The sequence below is a fragment of the Pelophylax lessonae genome (genome assembly GCF_965119305.1).
Source record: "Pelophylax lessonae genome assembly, chromosome: 3".
In the NCBI taxonomy this organism is placed as follows: Eukaryota; Metazoa; Chordata; class Amphibia; order Anura; family Ranidae; genus Pelophylax; species Pelophylax lessonae.
The window spans coordinates 567,307,857-567,321,007 of record NC_138770.1 but is presented as its reverse complement, the minus strand read 5'-3'; the positions used below and the strand labels follow the sequence as shown (position 1 = coordinate 567,321,007).

The 13,151-nt window shown below is 44.5% G+C and overlaps 1 protein-coding gene across 4 annotated transcripts in view; it reads left to right on the top strand.

The window, feature by feature from the left end:
* The window catches only part of PPP4R3B (protein phosphatase 4 regulatory subunit 3B), a 99,961-nt gene that overhangs the window by 29,151 nt on the left and 57,659 nt on the right, over positions 1 to 13,151 (top strand). For all 4 annotated transcript variants that reach the window (XM_082252367.1, XM_082252369.1, XM_082252366.1 and 1 more), the window contains exon 4: positions 9,484 to 10,107. In XM_082252367.1, the coding sequence (XP_082108493.1) occupies positions 9,484 to 10,107 (624 nt within the window). The remainder of the gene's footprint in view (positions 1 to 9,483; positions 10,108 to 13,151) is intronic.

The window sequence follows — 13,151 nt, the reverse complement described above, 5'->3', positions numbered from 1 at the left end:
AATGAAGACATTGTGTTGCCTTCCCTGTGTCCCAGGCCAAAACACCCAAAGGAAATTGCTTTGCATGCCTTGGATGTGATCCAGGCGATTAGGGTGTACCTGGCATCTATGGAGTCTTTTAGGAAATTAGACTCACTATTTGTGGCTTACTGATGGACCTTGGAAAGGGTTGTCCGCTTCCTCTGCGAACATTTCCAGATGGATCAGACAGTGATTCAGATGGTGATTCCATAAGGGTTTCAGATTCCTCCTTTTCCCTGTCAAGGCGCACTCTACTAGTGCGCTCAGTGCCTCCTGTCATCAGGCATCAGTGACACAGGTTTGCAAGGTGGCCACCTGGTCGTCAGTGCACACTTTCACAAAGTTCTATAAAGTGGATGTGTTGGCATCTGTGAATGCTTCCTTTTACCTGCAAGGTTTTGCTGGCTGCTGTTTATAGCAGTGGTCCTCAACTCTGGTCCTCTGGGCCCACTAACAGGCAAGATTTTAATTATTACCTTGTGGAGATGCAGACTAGAATACTGCAATCACTGAGCAGCAAATGAGATCACCTGTGATGTAATTTAGTTATCTTGCAAACCTGGCCTGTTAGTGGGCCCCGAGGACCGGAGTTGAGGACCACTGGTTTAGAGGACCTGGTCCTCTTTGAGGGTGAATTGTTTGTTTTTTCAGGTAAGCTCCAGTTGTTTTGGTTGTGCTCCTGTTTACCTTGTTGGCTATAGTTAGCCTTGGGAATTTCTTTTTCGCTGTTCCCACCCCTCATGTTTAACACTGCTTTGGGACATCCCAATGGTTAAGAAAATCAGGAGCTGTGTCAGTCAATGAACAAAAGAGAAAATGGGATTTTTGACTTTCCGTAAAATCCATTTCTCTGATGTTCATTGACGGACACAGCACCCACCCCTCTCTGAGTTGTAATTCTTCTGACACTACTTGTAACAAAACTGAGTACCTATAGCGAAGAGAGGGAGTATACCCCCTAGGACTTCCCATAGGCATAGCTAGACTTTTGTTTTCTGCCTTGTGTCCTACTCCTGTAGGGGGGCAGTATAACCCAATGGTTAAGAAAATCAGGAGCTGTGTCCATCACTGAACATCAGAGAAATGGATTTTACGGTAAGTCAGAAATCCCTTTTTTCTCAGATCGCCTTTCAGGACAGCACCTGGAGAGAGCGCAGCTCCACCCAATCCACAGGAAACACTGCAAATAAAAACTCCTCCTCTTCCACCATGCCTCAGTCATTTGTGTTTCCTCCGCCATGGTGGAAGCATTGCAGGAGCTATGTGGAAGGGCTGCACTCTCTCCAGGGGGAGAGAAGGATTTGTTGCCCAGTTTTTGTTTGCTGTTTCAGCATGGAGACCATCCCAGCTCCCCTCCCTGGAGTGTCAAAGGGGGTATGCTCCGGAGCCTCTCACCTCGTTCGCTCAGGGGAGCTGAAACCCATCGGAGGATCCGGTCCGGGCGTCAGAGGTCCGCGCTTCAGCCGGTCGGCGGGCGGGGAGCCGCTTTTGGCATTCGAATCTCCCGCACTTTCGGACTCTGATCCCGGGGACGCGCGGCGTCACTTCCGGTGGACGGGACTTCCGGTGGGGGCGTGGCGGCGTTTGCTCCAACCGCAATACACGCAGGGGTCAGAGGCAGGTCACGAGGTCGGCGCTTCCGCTTCCGGTCCACAGAGGAGGACGCGGGAAGCGGTATTTAAATGGAGAGATCTGCCAGCAAGCTGCGCTTTTCAACAACATGGAGGAAAAGTCTGCAGCGACGGTGGAAGCAGGCACCGCCAGCGCCGGCCAAGCTCAGGTAGGAGAGGTGCAGTGGTGCCTCTTTTTTCTTTACTGTGTGAGCTTTTATTGTGGGGTTTCTTCCTTCCTCCTTTGGAGCCTGCCCTGTAGACTGAGTAACTGTTCCCAGTCTTAACAGGATATATATGCATCTGGGAGTCTTTTCTTCTGATCCTTTTTGGTGTGGGTCACGATTTTCTCCCTTGCAAGAAATCACTAGGTGGTGGTTTTCTTTTATAGTGGTTATTGGGCTTTCATGGTGGCTTTTTCTTTACTAGGTTAAAGCCACAGTGAAGACAAGAGCCCCAGCATCAAGGAAATGCCCTTCATGCAAGAATCCACTCAGAGATTCCTGGGTGAAGCCACTTTGTAAAGCATGTATTGCTGACCTTGTGAAGGAAGAGTCTAGTCAGCAGAATAATGAATTCATATCTTCATTTAAAGAACTCACAGACACCTTGTCCTCAGTTCGTTCCCTGTTATCCAGGACGCCACAAGTTCTATCAGATTCCCAACAAATGGGTGGTACATCTTCCCAGCCGTCTACTTCTAAGTCTGCAGTGTCAAGCGATTCAGAAGATGAGGGGGAGAGTGCTCTCTGTTCCATCAGGGATTCAGAGGAGGAAGAGAAGGAAGAGGTGGCTAGTTCTTCCAGATACAAATTATCCTTGGAAGAGGTTGATGAGTTGCTGAAAGCGATTTACACCACGTTGGAAATCGCAGAAGAAAAGGTGCAAGTTTCACTTCATGACAGAATGTACCAGGGCCTTGAACAGACAAAGCGCAGGGTTTTTCCTGTTCATAAAGTCCTTACGGAATCTATTGAAAAAGAGTGGAAGGACCCAGAGAGGGCCCCTTTTTTCTCTAAATCCCTAAGAAGGAGATTTCCGTTTGAAGAGGATACGGCGCACCTATGGAACAAGAAGCCCAGAGTGGATGCTGCTTTTTCTCAGGTGTCTCGCCGCACGGATTTGGCGTTCGAGGACATGGGTGTTCTGAAAGACACCATGGATAAAAGGGCAGATTCTCTCCTTAAAAAGGCTTGGGATTCCTCTACGTCCAGCCTTAAGCCGGCCATGGCCTCCACGGTGGTAGCCAGAAATCTTGAGTGCTGGCTCGAACAACTTAAAGGGCATGTGGAGGCTGGAACAGCAAGGAAAGATCTCCTGGATTCATTTCCGCTGCTCCTAAAGGCAGTAAAATATATGGCCGATGCTTCTGCTGAGTCTATCAAAATGTCTGCCAGGTCAGCAGCCCTCGTCAACTCTGCCAGGAGGGCGGTCTGGTTGAAAACCTGGACAGGTGATTCAGCTTCTAAGGTGAAACCCTGTGGTTTACCTTTTGCCGGTGACTTGCTTTTCGGGCCTGAATTGGAAGCAATTCTTGACAGAACGGCGGATAAGAAGAAGGCCTTTCCGTCAAAAAAGAAATCGCCTCCTAAGAAGAGATTTCGTTCTGTTCAACAAACCAACAGAGGTCGTGAACAAGATCAGAGATCAAGATGGACCTCCCATAAAGGCAAAGGGAAAGGTGGAGTCCTCTTTAGACCACCTGACCAGGCCAATAAAAGCAAGTGACAACAGTCTTCCAGTGGGAGGAAGGCTGTTATGGTTCCTCCCACGTTGGGAAGAGGTATCCGCAAGCCCCTTTGTAAAGAATATAGTGGCTCAAGGATACAAACTGGAGTTTTCGGAGACACCTCCAAGCAGATTCCATGTTACTCCCCTTCCAAGGGATCCGGAAGAGGCTTCCTCAATGATGTCTCTTTTACAAGAGCTGATTCAACAGGAAGTGATTATCCAAGTCCCCGAGGGGCAACAAGGCCGTGGGTTTTATTCTCAGATCTTTCTAGTGAAAAAACCCTCAGGCAAGTACCGAATGATCCTAAATTTGAAAATCCTAAACAGATCAATTCGGTACAAGCACTTCAGGATGGACACCATTTATTCAGTGACCAAACTGTTGTCCCCAAACTGTTTCATGGCATCCTTGGATCTGAGGGACGCTTACCTGCACATCCCAATAAATCAGGAGTGCCAGAAATTCCTAAGGCTGGCGGTCAATCTCGGGGAATCGGTCTGGCATCTGCAGTTCAGGGCCCTCCCCTTTGGCCTCTCATCTTCTCCAAGGGTGTTTACCAAGGTAATGGCGGATGCCCTAGAGCCATTAAGGCTGAGGGGTATTTCAATTGTCCCTTACCTGGACGATCTGCTAATTTTTGCAGAGTCCAAGAGCCAGGCGTTGGTACACCTTCAGGAGACTCAGGACCACCTAGAGAGTCTGGGGTGGCTCATGAATTTGGAGAAATCCAGCTTGATTCCATCTCAGCAGATAAAATTTCTGGGATACAGAATAGATTCGGTCCTCCAGAAGGTGTTTCTACCTCAAGAAAAGATCGAGAAGACTCAGAACGCAGTTGCTCGATTACAAACCAATCATCAGGTTACTGTCAGGTCGGCCATGGCAGCTTTGGGCTTGCTCACAGCCGCTATCCCTGCAGTACAGTGGGCAAGACTGCATTCCCGTCTTCTCCAGAGAGACATTCTGCAGAGTTGGTCATACCCGGAACATCTGGAGAAATCCATCAGAATCTCCACGAAAGCAAAGAGATCTCTGTGGTGGTGGAGGAATTCCAGAAATCTGGAAGAAGGTCTGCAATGGACTTTCCAGACGAACAAACGTCTGACGACGGATGCCAGTTCGTGGGGTTGGGGAGCCCACCTGGAAGGCCGGACGATGCAAGGGACATGGTCCAAAGCAGAGTCCAGGAAATCATCCAACTGGCGGGAGTTGAAAGCCATCCTTTTGGGTCTTTGGTCCTTTCAACAGACAGTCAGGGGCCATCATGTGCAAGTTCTGTCGGACAACATGACAGCAGTGGCCTACGTGTCAAAGCAAGAAGGCACAAGAAGCAGACAGCTATCAGATCTGGCAATACAGCTACTGTCCTGGGCGGAGAAAAATCTAGCCTCTCTGACAGCGGTGCATCTGAAGGGGTCACAAAACCTTCTAGCAGATCTGCTGAGCAGGAAAAAGGTGTTGGAATCAGAATGGAGTCTGAATCAAGAAGTATTCATGCAGATCGTGGAAGTCTGGGGTCTTCCCCAAATAGATTTGTTCGCTTGTCAACAGAACAACAAAGTCCAAAGATTCTTTTCCCTACACAGGGAGGATCAGGACTGGGGCTTGGATGCTCTAGCCCATCCATGGGACTTCCGTTTTGTCTTACGCTTTCCCTCCATTCCAACTGATTCCGTTGGTTCTCAAAAAGTTCAGGGAAGAAAAGACCAACTTGATTCTGATTACACCTTACTGGCCAAAGAGACCTTGGTTCGCCCTCCTACTGAATCTTGCCTCAGAACCTCCCTGGAAACTTCCATACAGGAGAGATCTGTTGACACAGGGGAACCTAGTGTACCCAGAACTAGACCGCTTACAACTGACAGCGTGGTTACTGAAGAAGACCTCTTGAGAGCCAGAGGCCTGTCAGAAAAAGTTATCTCCACCCTTCTCTCCAGCAGGAAGAAGGTGACTAGGGATATTTACTTGAAAGTCTGGAGAAAATACAACTTTTGGTGTTCCAGCAAAAATTTTGAATTAAAAAATTTAATTTCAGTGCTTGAGTTCCTCCATGAGGGAATGGAGAAAGGACTAGCAGCAAGTACTTTAAAGACGCAAGTAGCGGCACTTTCAGTTTTTTTCGAAAAGACTTTGTCCCAAGAGACTCTAATCATTCGTTTTTTCAAGGCATTAGCCCGCAACAGGCCAATAGCCCTTAAAGTATTTCCCAAATGGGATTTGACCATTGTGTTACAAGGTTTGACTAAGTTTCCTTTTGAACCTTTAAAAGAGGCTTCCCTGAAGAATTTAATTTTGAAGACTATCTTTTTGATAGCAATAACCTCGGCCAGGAGGATCAGTGAGATCCAGGCCCTCTCAATTTCAGACCCTTTTTTGACAATTTTTGCAGATCGAGTAGTCCTAAGAACGGACCCAGCCTTTCTTCCAAAGATTGCTTCATCTTTTCATAGATCACAAGAAATTGTCTTACCAACTTTCTCCTCAACTCCTAGTAATACTCGGGAAGAATCCTTTCATACCTTGGATGTGAGGAGATGCTTACTTCAGTTCCTCCTGGTAACTAAGGAATTTAGAAAGACAAATGCATTATTTGTCATCTTCTCAGGGTCCCGTATAGGAGAAAAAGCATCAAAGAGCACTTTAGGCAAATGGCTCAGATGGGCAATTGAACAGGCTTATGTAGCTCAAGGAGAAGAACCTCCAGAAGGCATCTTGGCGCATTCTACAAGGTCTGTGGCAACCTCATGGGCTGAAAGGGCCGGTGCTTCGCCTGATCAAATCTGCAAGGCAGCTACCTGGTCCAGCTATTCAACCTTTATTAGACATTACAGGTTGGACTTGTTGTCAGCTCAGGATCAAGCCTTTGGCAGAAAAGTTCTGCAGGCAGTGGTCCCACCCTAAGTGTAAGTTACTCGCTTAACCTCTCCAGGTGCTGTCCTGAAAGGCGATCTGAGAAAACCTTAGTTACTTACCGGTGACGGTATTTCTAAGAGCCTTTCAGGACAGCAGCAGCTACCCCCCCTTGGTTTTGTTTATAATATAATATATTTTGTAAATGTTTAACCTGTGGTAGTTTATGTTTTCCAGCATGTCGGAGGCTACTCTATATGACTGAGGCATGGTGGAAGAGGAGGAGTTTTTATTTGCAGTGTTTCCTGTGGATTGGGTGGAGCTGCGCTCTCTCCAGGTGCTGTCCTGAAAGGCTCTTAGAAATACCGTCACCGGTAAGTAACTAAGGTTTTTTTTTTTTTTTTTGTGTAGATGTGAGATCTGTGGTCTTTTTGACCCCAGATCTCACATTAAAGAGGACCTGTCCTGCTTTTTTATATTACAAGGGATGTTTACATTCCTTGTAATAGGAATAAAAGTGATCAAAAAAAATTTTTTTAAAGGGCTAGTGTAAAAATAAATAAAATTAAAGCGCCATGTCCCGAGCTTGCGCGCAGAAGTGAACGCATACGCAAGTCGCGTCCACAAATGTAAATTTAAACGACACGCGAGGTATCGCATGATCGTTAGAGCAAGAACAATAATTCTTGCCCTAGATCCCCTCTGTAACTCTAAACTGGAAACCTGTAGAAATTTTTAAAGCATCGCCTATGGAGATTTTGAAGTACCAATGTTTGTTGCCATTCCACGAGCATGCACAATTTTGAAGCATAACTTGTTGGGTATCTATTTGCTCTGTGTAACATTATCTTTTACATTTCTAGAAAAAAAAAATGTGCTTACTTTACTGTTGACTTTAAAAAAAGTCTATTTTTTCCAAAAACAATTTGCGTTTGTAGGACCGCTGCCAAATACGGTGTAACATAAGGTATTGCAACGATCTCCATTTTATTCTCTAGGGTCTCTGCTAAAAAAAATATATATATATATATATATATATATATAATGTTTGGGGATTCTAAGCAATTTTCTAGCAAAAAATACTGATTTTAACTTGTAAACAACAAGAGTCAGAAATATGCCGGGTCCATAAATGGTGAAAGGCACAGGGGCGCACTGCACACCCAGCAAATGGCAACAAAGGTGTCCAGTGCGCCCTCTCACCAAATTACCAACAGTACAAACAAACCACAACTGCCCCCACCTCTAACTGGCCTTAACAGCAAGGACCACATGGAAGGGTAAGGCATGTCTAACCAAAACGAGGCCAGTTATAGATGGAGGCAGTTGCCATTTGTTTGTACTGTTGGTTATTTGGTGAGAGGGCGCACTGGATACCTTTGCTGCCATTGTGTTCTTTTCTGGGTGTCTGGTGCCTTTGAGGAGTGGGCTTCTTTCAGGCAAACCTGCCCTCAATCTATCCATTACTATATATCCGCTCCTTCTATGGAGGCTCTCAAACTATATAGAATTAGGACTGCAGATAAAACTGGGGTGCTGTGACGTGGCCTCTGCAGCTTGTACATGTATTTGCAAATGTGTGCAAACTAAACCCCTGTTTTTAATGTGAACTGTTAGGACAGTTTGGTTTGTTGTGGGTTGGCTGGTAAGTTGAAAAACAAAACCAAAGAAATTCCAAGCCTAACCTACTGACCAGTCTACTAACCAACCAAATTATCCTGTCTAACAGTATGTGCTAAACAGGGGTTTAGTTTGCATACATTTGCAAATACGCGTAAGCTACAGAGCCCCGTCAAGGTACCCCAGTATTTTCTGTAGTATACTTTTAGGACAATTCGAATGGATAGCAGGCTGGTCGGTAAGCTGAGCTTGGAATATCTTTGATTTTGTTTTGCATGCTTTGCCCTTCCATGTGCTGCTTGCTGCAAAGACCAGTTAAAGGTGAGGGAAGTGGCCATTTGTTGAGCTGGAAAATTTTTCTTTGCTGTTGTTTGACATGTCGCCCTTCCATGTGCTCCTTGCTGTTAAGGCCAATTATAGGTTGGGACAGTTGCTGTTTGTTTAGAGACATGCAGTAGCCAGACTGTTCAGTCTTCTGTGAGTTACACACACACAGGAATGCTCACATACCAATGTACTTTGTTTTGCATGCCTCGTTGCTATAGGAGCACCAACCACTGTGTACAAGCTGAGTGGTGGTACTGGCTTCCTGGCATTGATCAGTTAGTGGCAGCAATTAGCTGACAGCACAGTGTTTACCCAACATTGCTCTCTGCCTCCACCGATTCCAGTTTTGAACCAGAAAGAACCATTGTTGCACTGCTTTTATATATCCCAGAATAATTAAAATTTTATTAAACCAATGCATTATTTTTCGATGCTAATTGGCATGTCCGAGGTTCAGACACCAGAAATCTGGAACATCTTTTAGACCCTGTCTCATTAAAGAGAACCTGTCATCCAAACATAACGTGATGGAAAAAAAAAGTAAAAAATGTTTAGTTAAACCTAAGCACAAAAAAGGGTTTGGGGCCGAATGTTAACACGTGTCGTGGTCACCTACGCATGGAAACGCTGATTGCACATGTTGAATATTCCACGCACGTCGGAGTAAGAGCAATATTACTAGCCCCAGACCACCTCTAGACCAGACGCTAAACTGATGACCTGTAGGGGCTTTTAAAGTGTCGCTTATGGGGTTCAGAACCCTATAAATATAGGGTAGGGTTCTGAAGTTTGTCGCCATTTCACAGGCACATGCAAATTTAAGGTTTGACATGTTGGGGTATCTAATTTACTTGCTGCAACCTCGTTAATATTTTACGAAAAACTGGGTAATTTACTGCGTTTGTGTGCCCTAAAATTACCTTAGTTTTTTTTTTTTTTTTTTTTTTTAACTGAACTTTTACATTTCCTAAACCTTTGCAGTAGTACCGTGTGACATGGAAAATTGGAACTACCACTGCTATTGCCTTGTTTGTCGGCTTTCATAAAATGTTCTCTTTTGGGGGTTTTATATAATATTCAGGCCTAAAATTATTTTTAAGCTGTGTGCAAAAAATGCAAAAACTGCTCTGGCAGAAAAAGGCTTAAAGGTTTGCAAGCCACTAGCAACCACTGCAAAGTTTGGCAGCATTCTTGACTGAATCACAGGTAAATGTTATTCCATAAATTAGTATTATTTACAGGTTATGTGACAGTGAAGCTGTTCATTTTGTATACACCTCTATAACTAGTATGACTTAACTAGCCTTTGATTTTGATTTCTAGGTTCAAGGGAAAGACCCTTCTGTGGAAGTCACACAAGACCCCATTGATGAGTCAGAAGAGGAACGCTTTGAGGAGATGCCTGAAACTAGTAGCTTGATTGATCTTCCGAATTGTGAACTCGATAAACTTGAAGAGATTGCTGACCTTGTTACCTCAGTCCTGTCATCACCTATCCGTAGGGAAAAGCTAGCACTAGCCTTGGAGAACGAGGGCTACATCAAAAAGCTGTTGCAACTTTTCCAAACCTGTGAAAACTTGGATAACGCCGAAGGATTGCACCATTTATATGAGATTATTCGAGGAATATTATTTCTCAACAAAGCGACTCTGTTTGAGGTGATGTTTTCGGACGAGTGCATAATGGATGTTGTGGGGTGCCTGGAGTACGACCCAGCCTTGGCTCAGCCAAAAAGACATCGAGAGTTTTTGACTAAAACTGCAAAGTTTAAAGAAGTAATCCCCATAACAGACTCTGAACTTAGGCAAAAGATCCACCAAACGTACAGGGTACAGTACATTCAAGATGTTATCTTGCCCACGCCATCTGTATTTGAAGACAATTTTCTGTCTACACTCACGTCTTTCATTTTCTTCAACAAGGTGGAGATTGTCAGCATGTTGCAGGTAAGTAGACCCATCCCACTGATTTTTTTTTTTTTTTTCCCCCACATGTCTTTGATTGTTTGATCTTTTTAAGGACTCCTTGATTTTCTTTTTTTTTTTTTTTTTTTTTTTTTTTTTCTTCTTTCATTTTTTTTTTTTTTCCTCTTAGCCCTTTATTCTGCTGATAAAAGAAAACGAAGGTGTTTTGTGATGACTAATACCATGGCTTTAAAGCGCAGTTCCAGGTTTAGCTCTGAACTGATCTCGTAGCATAACCTCATTTTAGTTTTGGATAAACATCCCCCTTTGCCTATAGCATATTTATGTGGTTCCTGTGATGTGTTCAATGGGACAACTCAAAAATTTGGACCTGTGGGACCATTTTATATCCTCTTCATGTCATAGCTAGACTTGGGAAAATACATTTTGGTCTTGACACCTTCTTGTTCCTAAACACTGGCTTGCCATGTTGAGAAACTGAAAGGAGGGTGATGACCCTAGAGATTGTACCTTATGTGAAGAGTGATAGCTCCTTATCTTTAGAATGGAGTGGAAGCAGATTCTGACATGAGCTGCATAACAAGTACAAAGCCTTTGAACATAGATCTGCCATTAAAGAAGTATGGAGGTTGTCATTTCTGACATTAGAAAGTGCCAGTTGCCTGTCTGGTGAGCTGTCTCCCTGGCTTTAAAGTGTACAAGAAGGCAAAATGATAAAAAAAAAACACGTTTGGTACATAGCTGCAAAATATGCACATTTCCATCATGTTTTATGCCTTCATACACCCCGATAGTACAAAAATTTTTTTATTGTGGATATGACAAGTGGTGAGAATTAACCGAGTCACTTAGGCATAATGCATGTGCCACTCTTCCCAACTGAGAAAAGTAGATAATCCTTCTCCTTGGTAACCAAGTGGGCATAAGCCCCTCTGATAATTAGGAGTGATCTGCTCAGTTTTCAGTCCTATGTCTGCACCCCACACAACATGGAGTGCTGCTCTGTCTTTTTAACTGTTTCTCCAAACACCCCCCTATCCCTACAGCTGAGGGTGTGTGTGTGTGTGGTGGTACCAATAGAAGGTTGTTAACCCTGTATTTCTCATCATTAACAGCCGGGCATATTGGCAGGGAAAGGAGCTCCCCACTCTATATGCATGTGTAACTAAACCTGCAAAGGGAGGCTTCTGGGCTAACTGCCAGGTTACTGGCAAACCATTCGCATTCTGTACGCTGAGTCCAAATTGGTGAGTCTTTGTGGTAGTTCTCTGTATTGAGAACTGCCATGATCCCTTTATTAGGCACAAAACATGCATGTCTACTCTAAAATAGAAACTGGCGTGGGTGACACAGGCCTGAAACGGGTATATGTGCTTTGTTAATGTGGCTTCTGTCACTCATGCCAGTTATCTGCGCCATTAGTTAAAGTGTTACTAAACTCACAACAGTAAAATCAGCCTGTATATGCAGTAAAGCATGCGTGTCATACTGTGGAACCTAAGGGGTTAATCCTTTGCATTGTGTATAAAGGCTGTTTGATCCTGTCTCTCTGATCCTCCTCCTTTCACTGTCTCCAAAAAATAACCTGATATTTACAGAGCCAGGGGACGGGCTGCACATGCTCAGTTTGGTGTGTATTGTGTGGAGTTTTTTTTTTTTTTTTTATTCTTGGGAGAGTGCCTGTGATCAGCACAGGGCCAATCAGCACTGTCCAGACAGAGGATCAGGGGAGAATGAAAACTCCTCCTACAAGCTTTACTAGGAACTGATAGAAGTCACAAGGCTGCTATATACTGCTGATGAGAAAAGGTATTTATCCGTTTATATTTACTAAAATAATTGCATTTCCATGTTTTGTGTACTGTGGGAGGCCAGATATAGTGAATACAGGTTCTGGGTTTAGTAACACTTTAATTCCCCCATTGTGTATTTTCATCTTTAAGTTTTTAGGCATGGGCAGTCAGCCCTGCCTACTTAATTTCTGATGAAATATAACAACACCAACCTATCCACATTCCCTCCATCACCTTGATGGCTCCTCCTCCAGGCAGAGGGAGTGGAAAGTTTTTTATTCAACCAGCAGTTTGAATGAAAAAAAACCTCACAGATCCCCGTATACACAAGCAATGTGGATACAGGGATCTCCCCTGCTGTGCTATTCTATTCCTATAGTGGGGTCTAGTTGTTTGATGGCGCTATATAATTACCTGTAAGGCATAAAAATGGTCTTAGACAACAACTCACCCTAGCTCCACCGCACTGTGAGAGGATAAATAGCTAATGGCGCTTTTCCACTGCATGGAACCGAACGGTTCGGCTCGCTTTTGTGCTTTTCCACTGCTGGTACCGCATGGTATGGTGTAGGAACGGTTCGGTACGGTGATGCTTTTCCACTGCATGGAACCGAACGGTACGGCTCTCAAAAACAGTACCTACTCGATTGTGGTTCCAACAGGTACCATACCCGGTACCATATCCCACAATCCTTTGCATGCAGTCACTACTAGCCACTGATTGGTCAGAGAATCCCACCCACCCTGTTATTATCCCACCCACTTAACTTTAGTACTACTTTAGTGGAAAAGCAAACCATACCGTACCGAACCGTTCCAACACCGTACCATGCGGTACCAGCAGTGGAAAAGCAAACCGGGCCAAGCAGGGCCGAGTAGAGCCGAGCCGGTACTTGCAGTGGAAAAGTGCCAAAAGTGTTGGTGCTCAGGCTGAACGGCCAAACCAAATGTTATATGAATAAAGCCGGCACACGAGAAGGCTTTTGTCAAGTAAAATTCCTTATTCCAGCATGGATAGCGGTGACAACATGACAAATGCTAAAAAAAAAGTCTATAGAGGTGCTGATCAGTGCCCACAAGTAGCCATACTGATATGTACTGTCTAGTATGGTCATCATGGCGTAGTTGGGTACCACCCATATCTGGTGGTTGCTATCATTGGGCACTGATCATTGGTTATTCTAGCTAAGGAGTGGTGCAATGATTTTATGGAAAACTACTATCCAAAATCTGTTAACGAAGGCACAACTAAACTTTGATTTCAATTTTTGG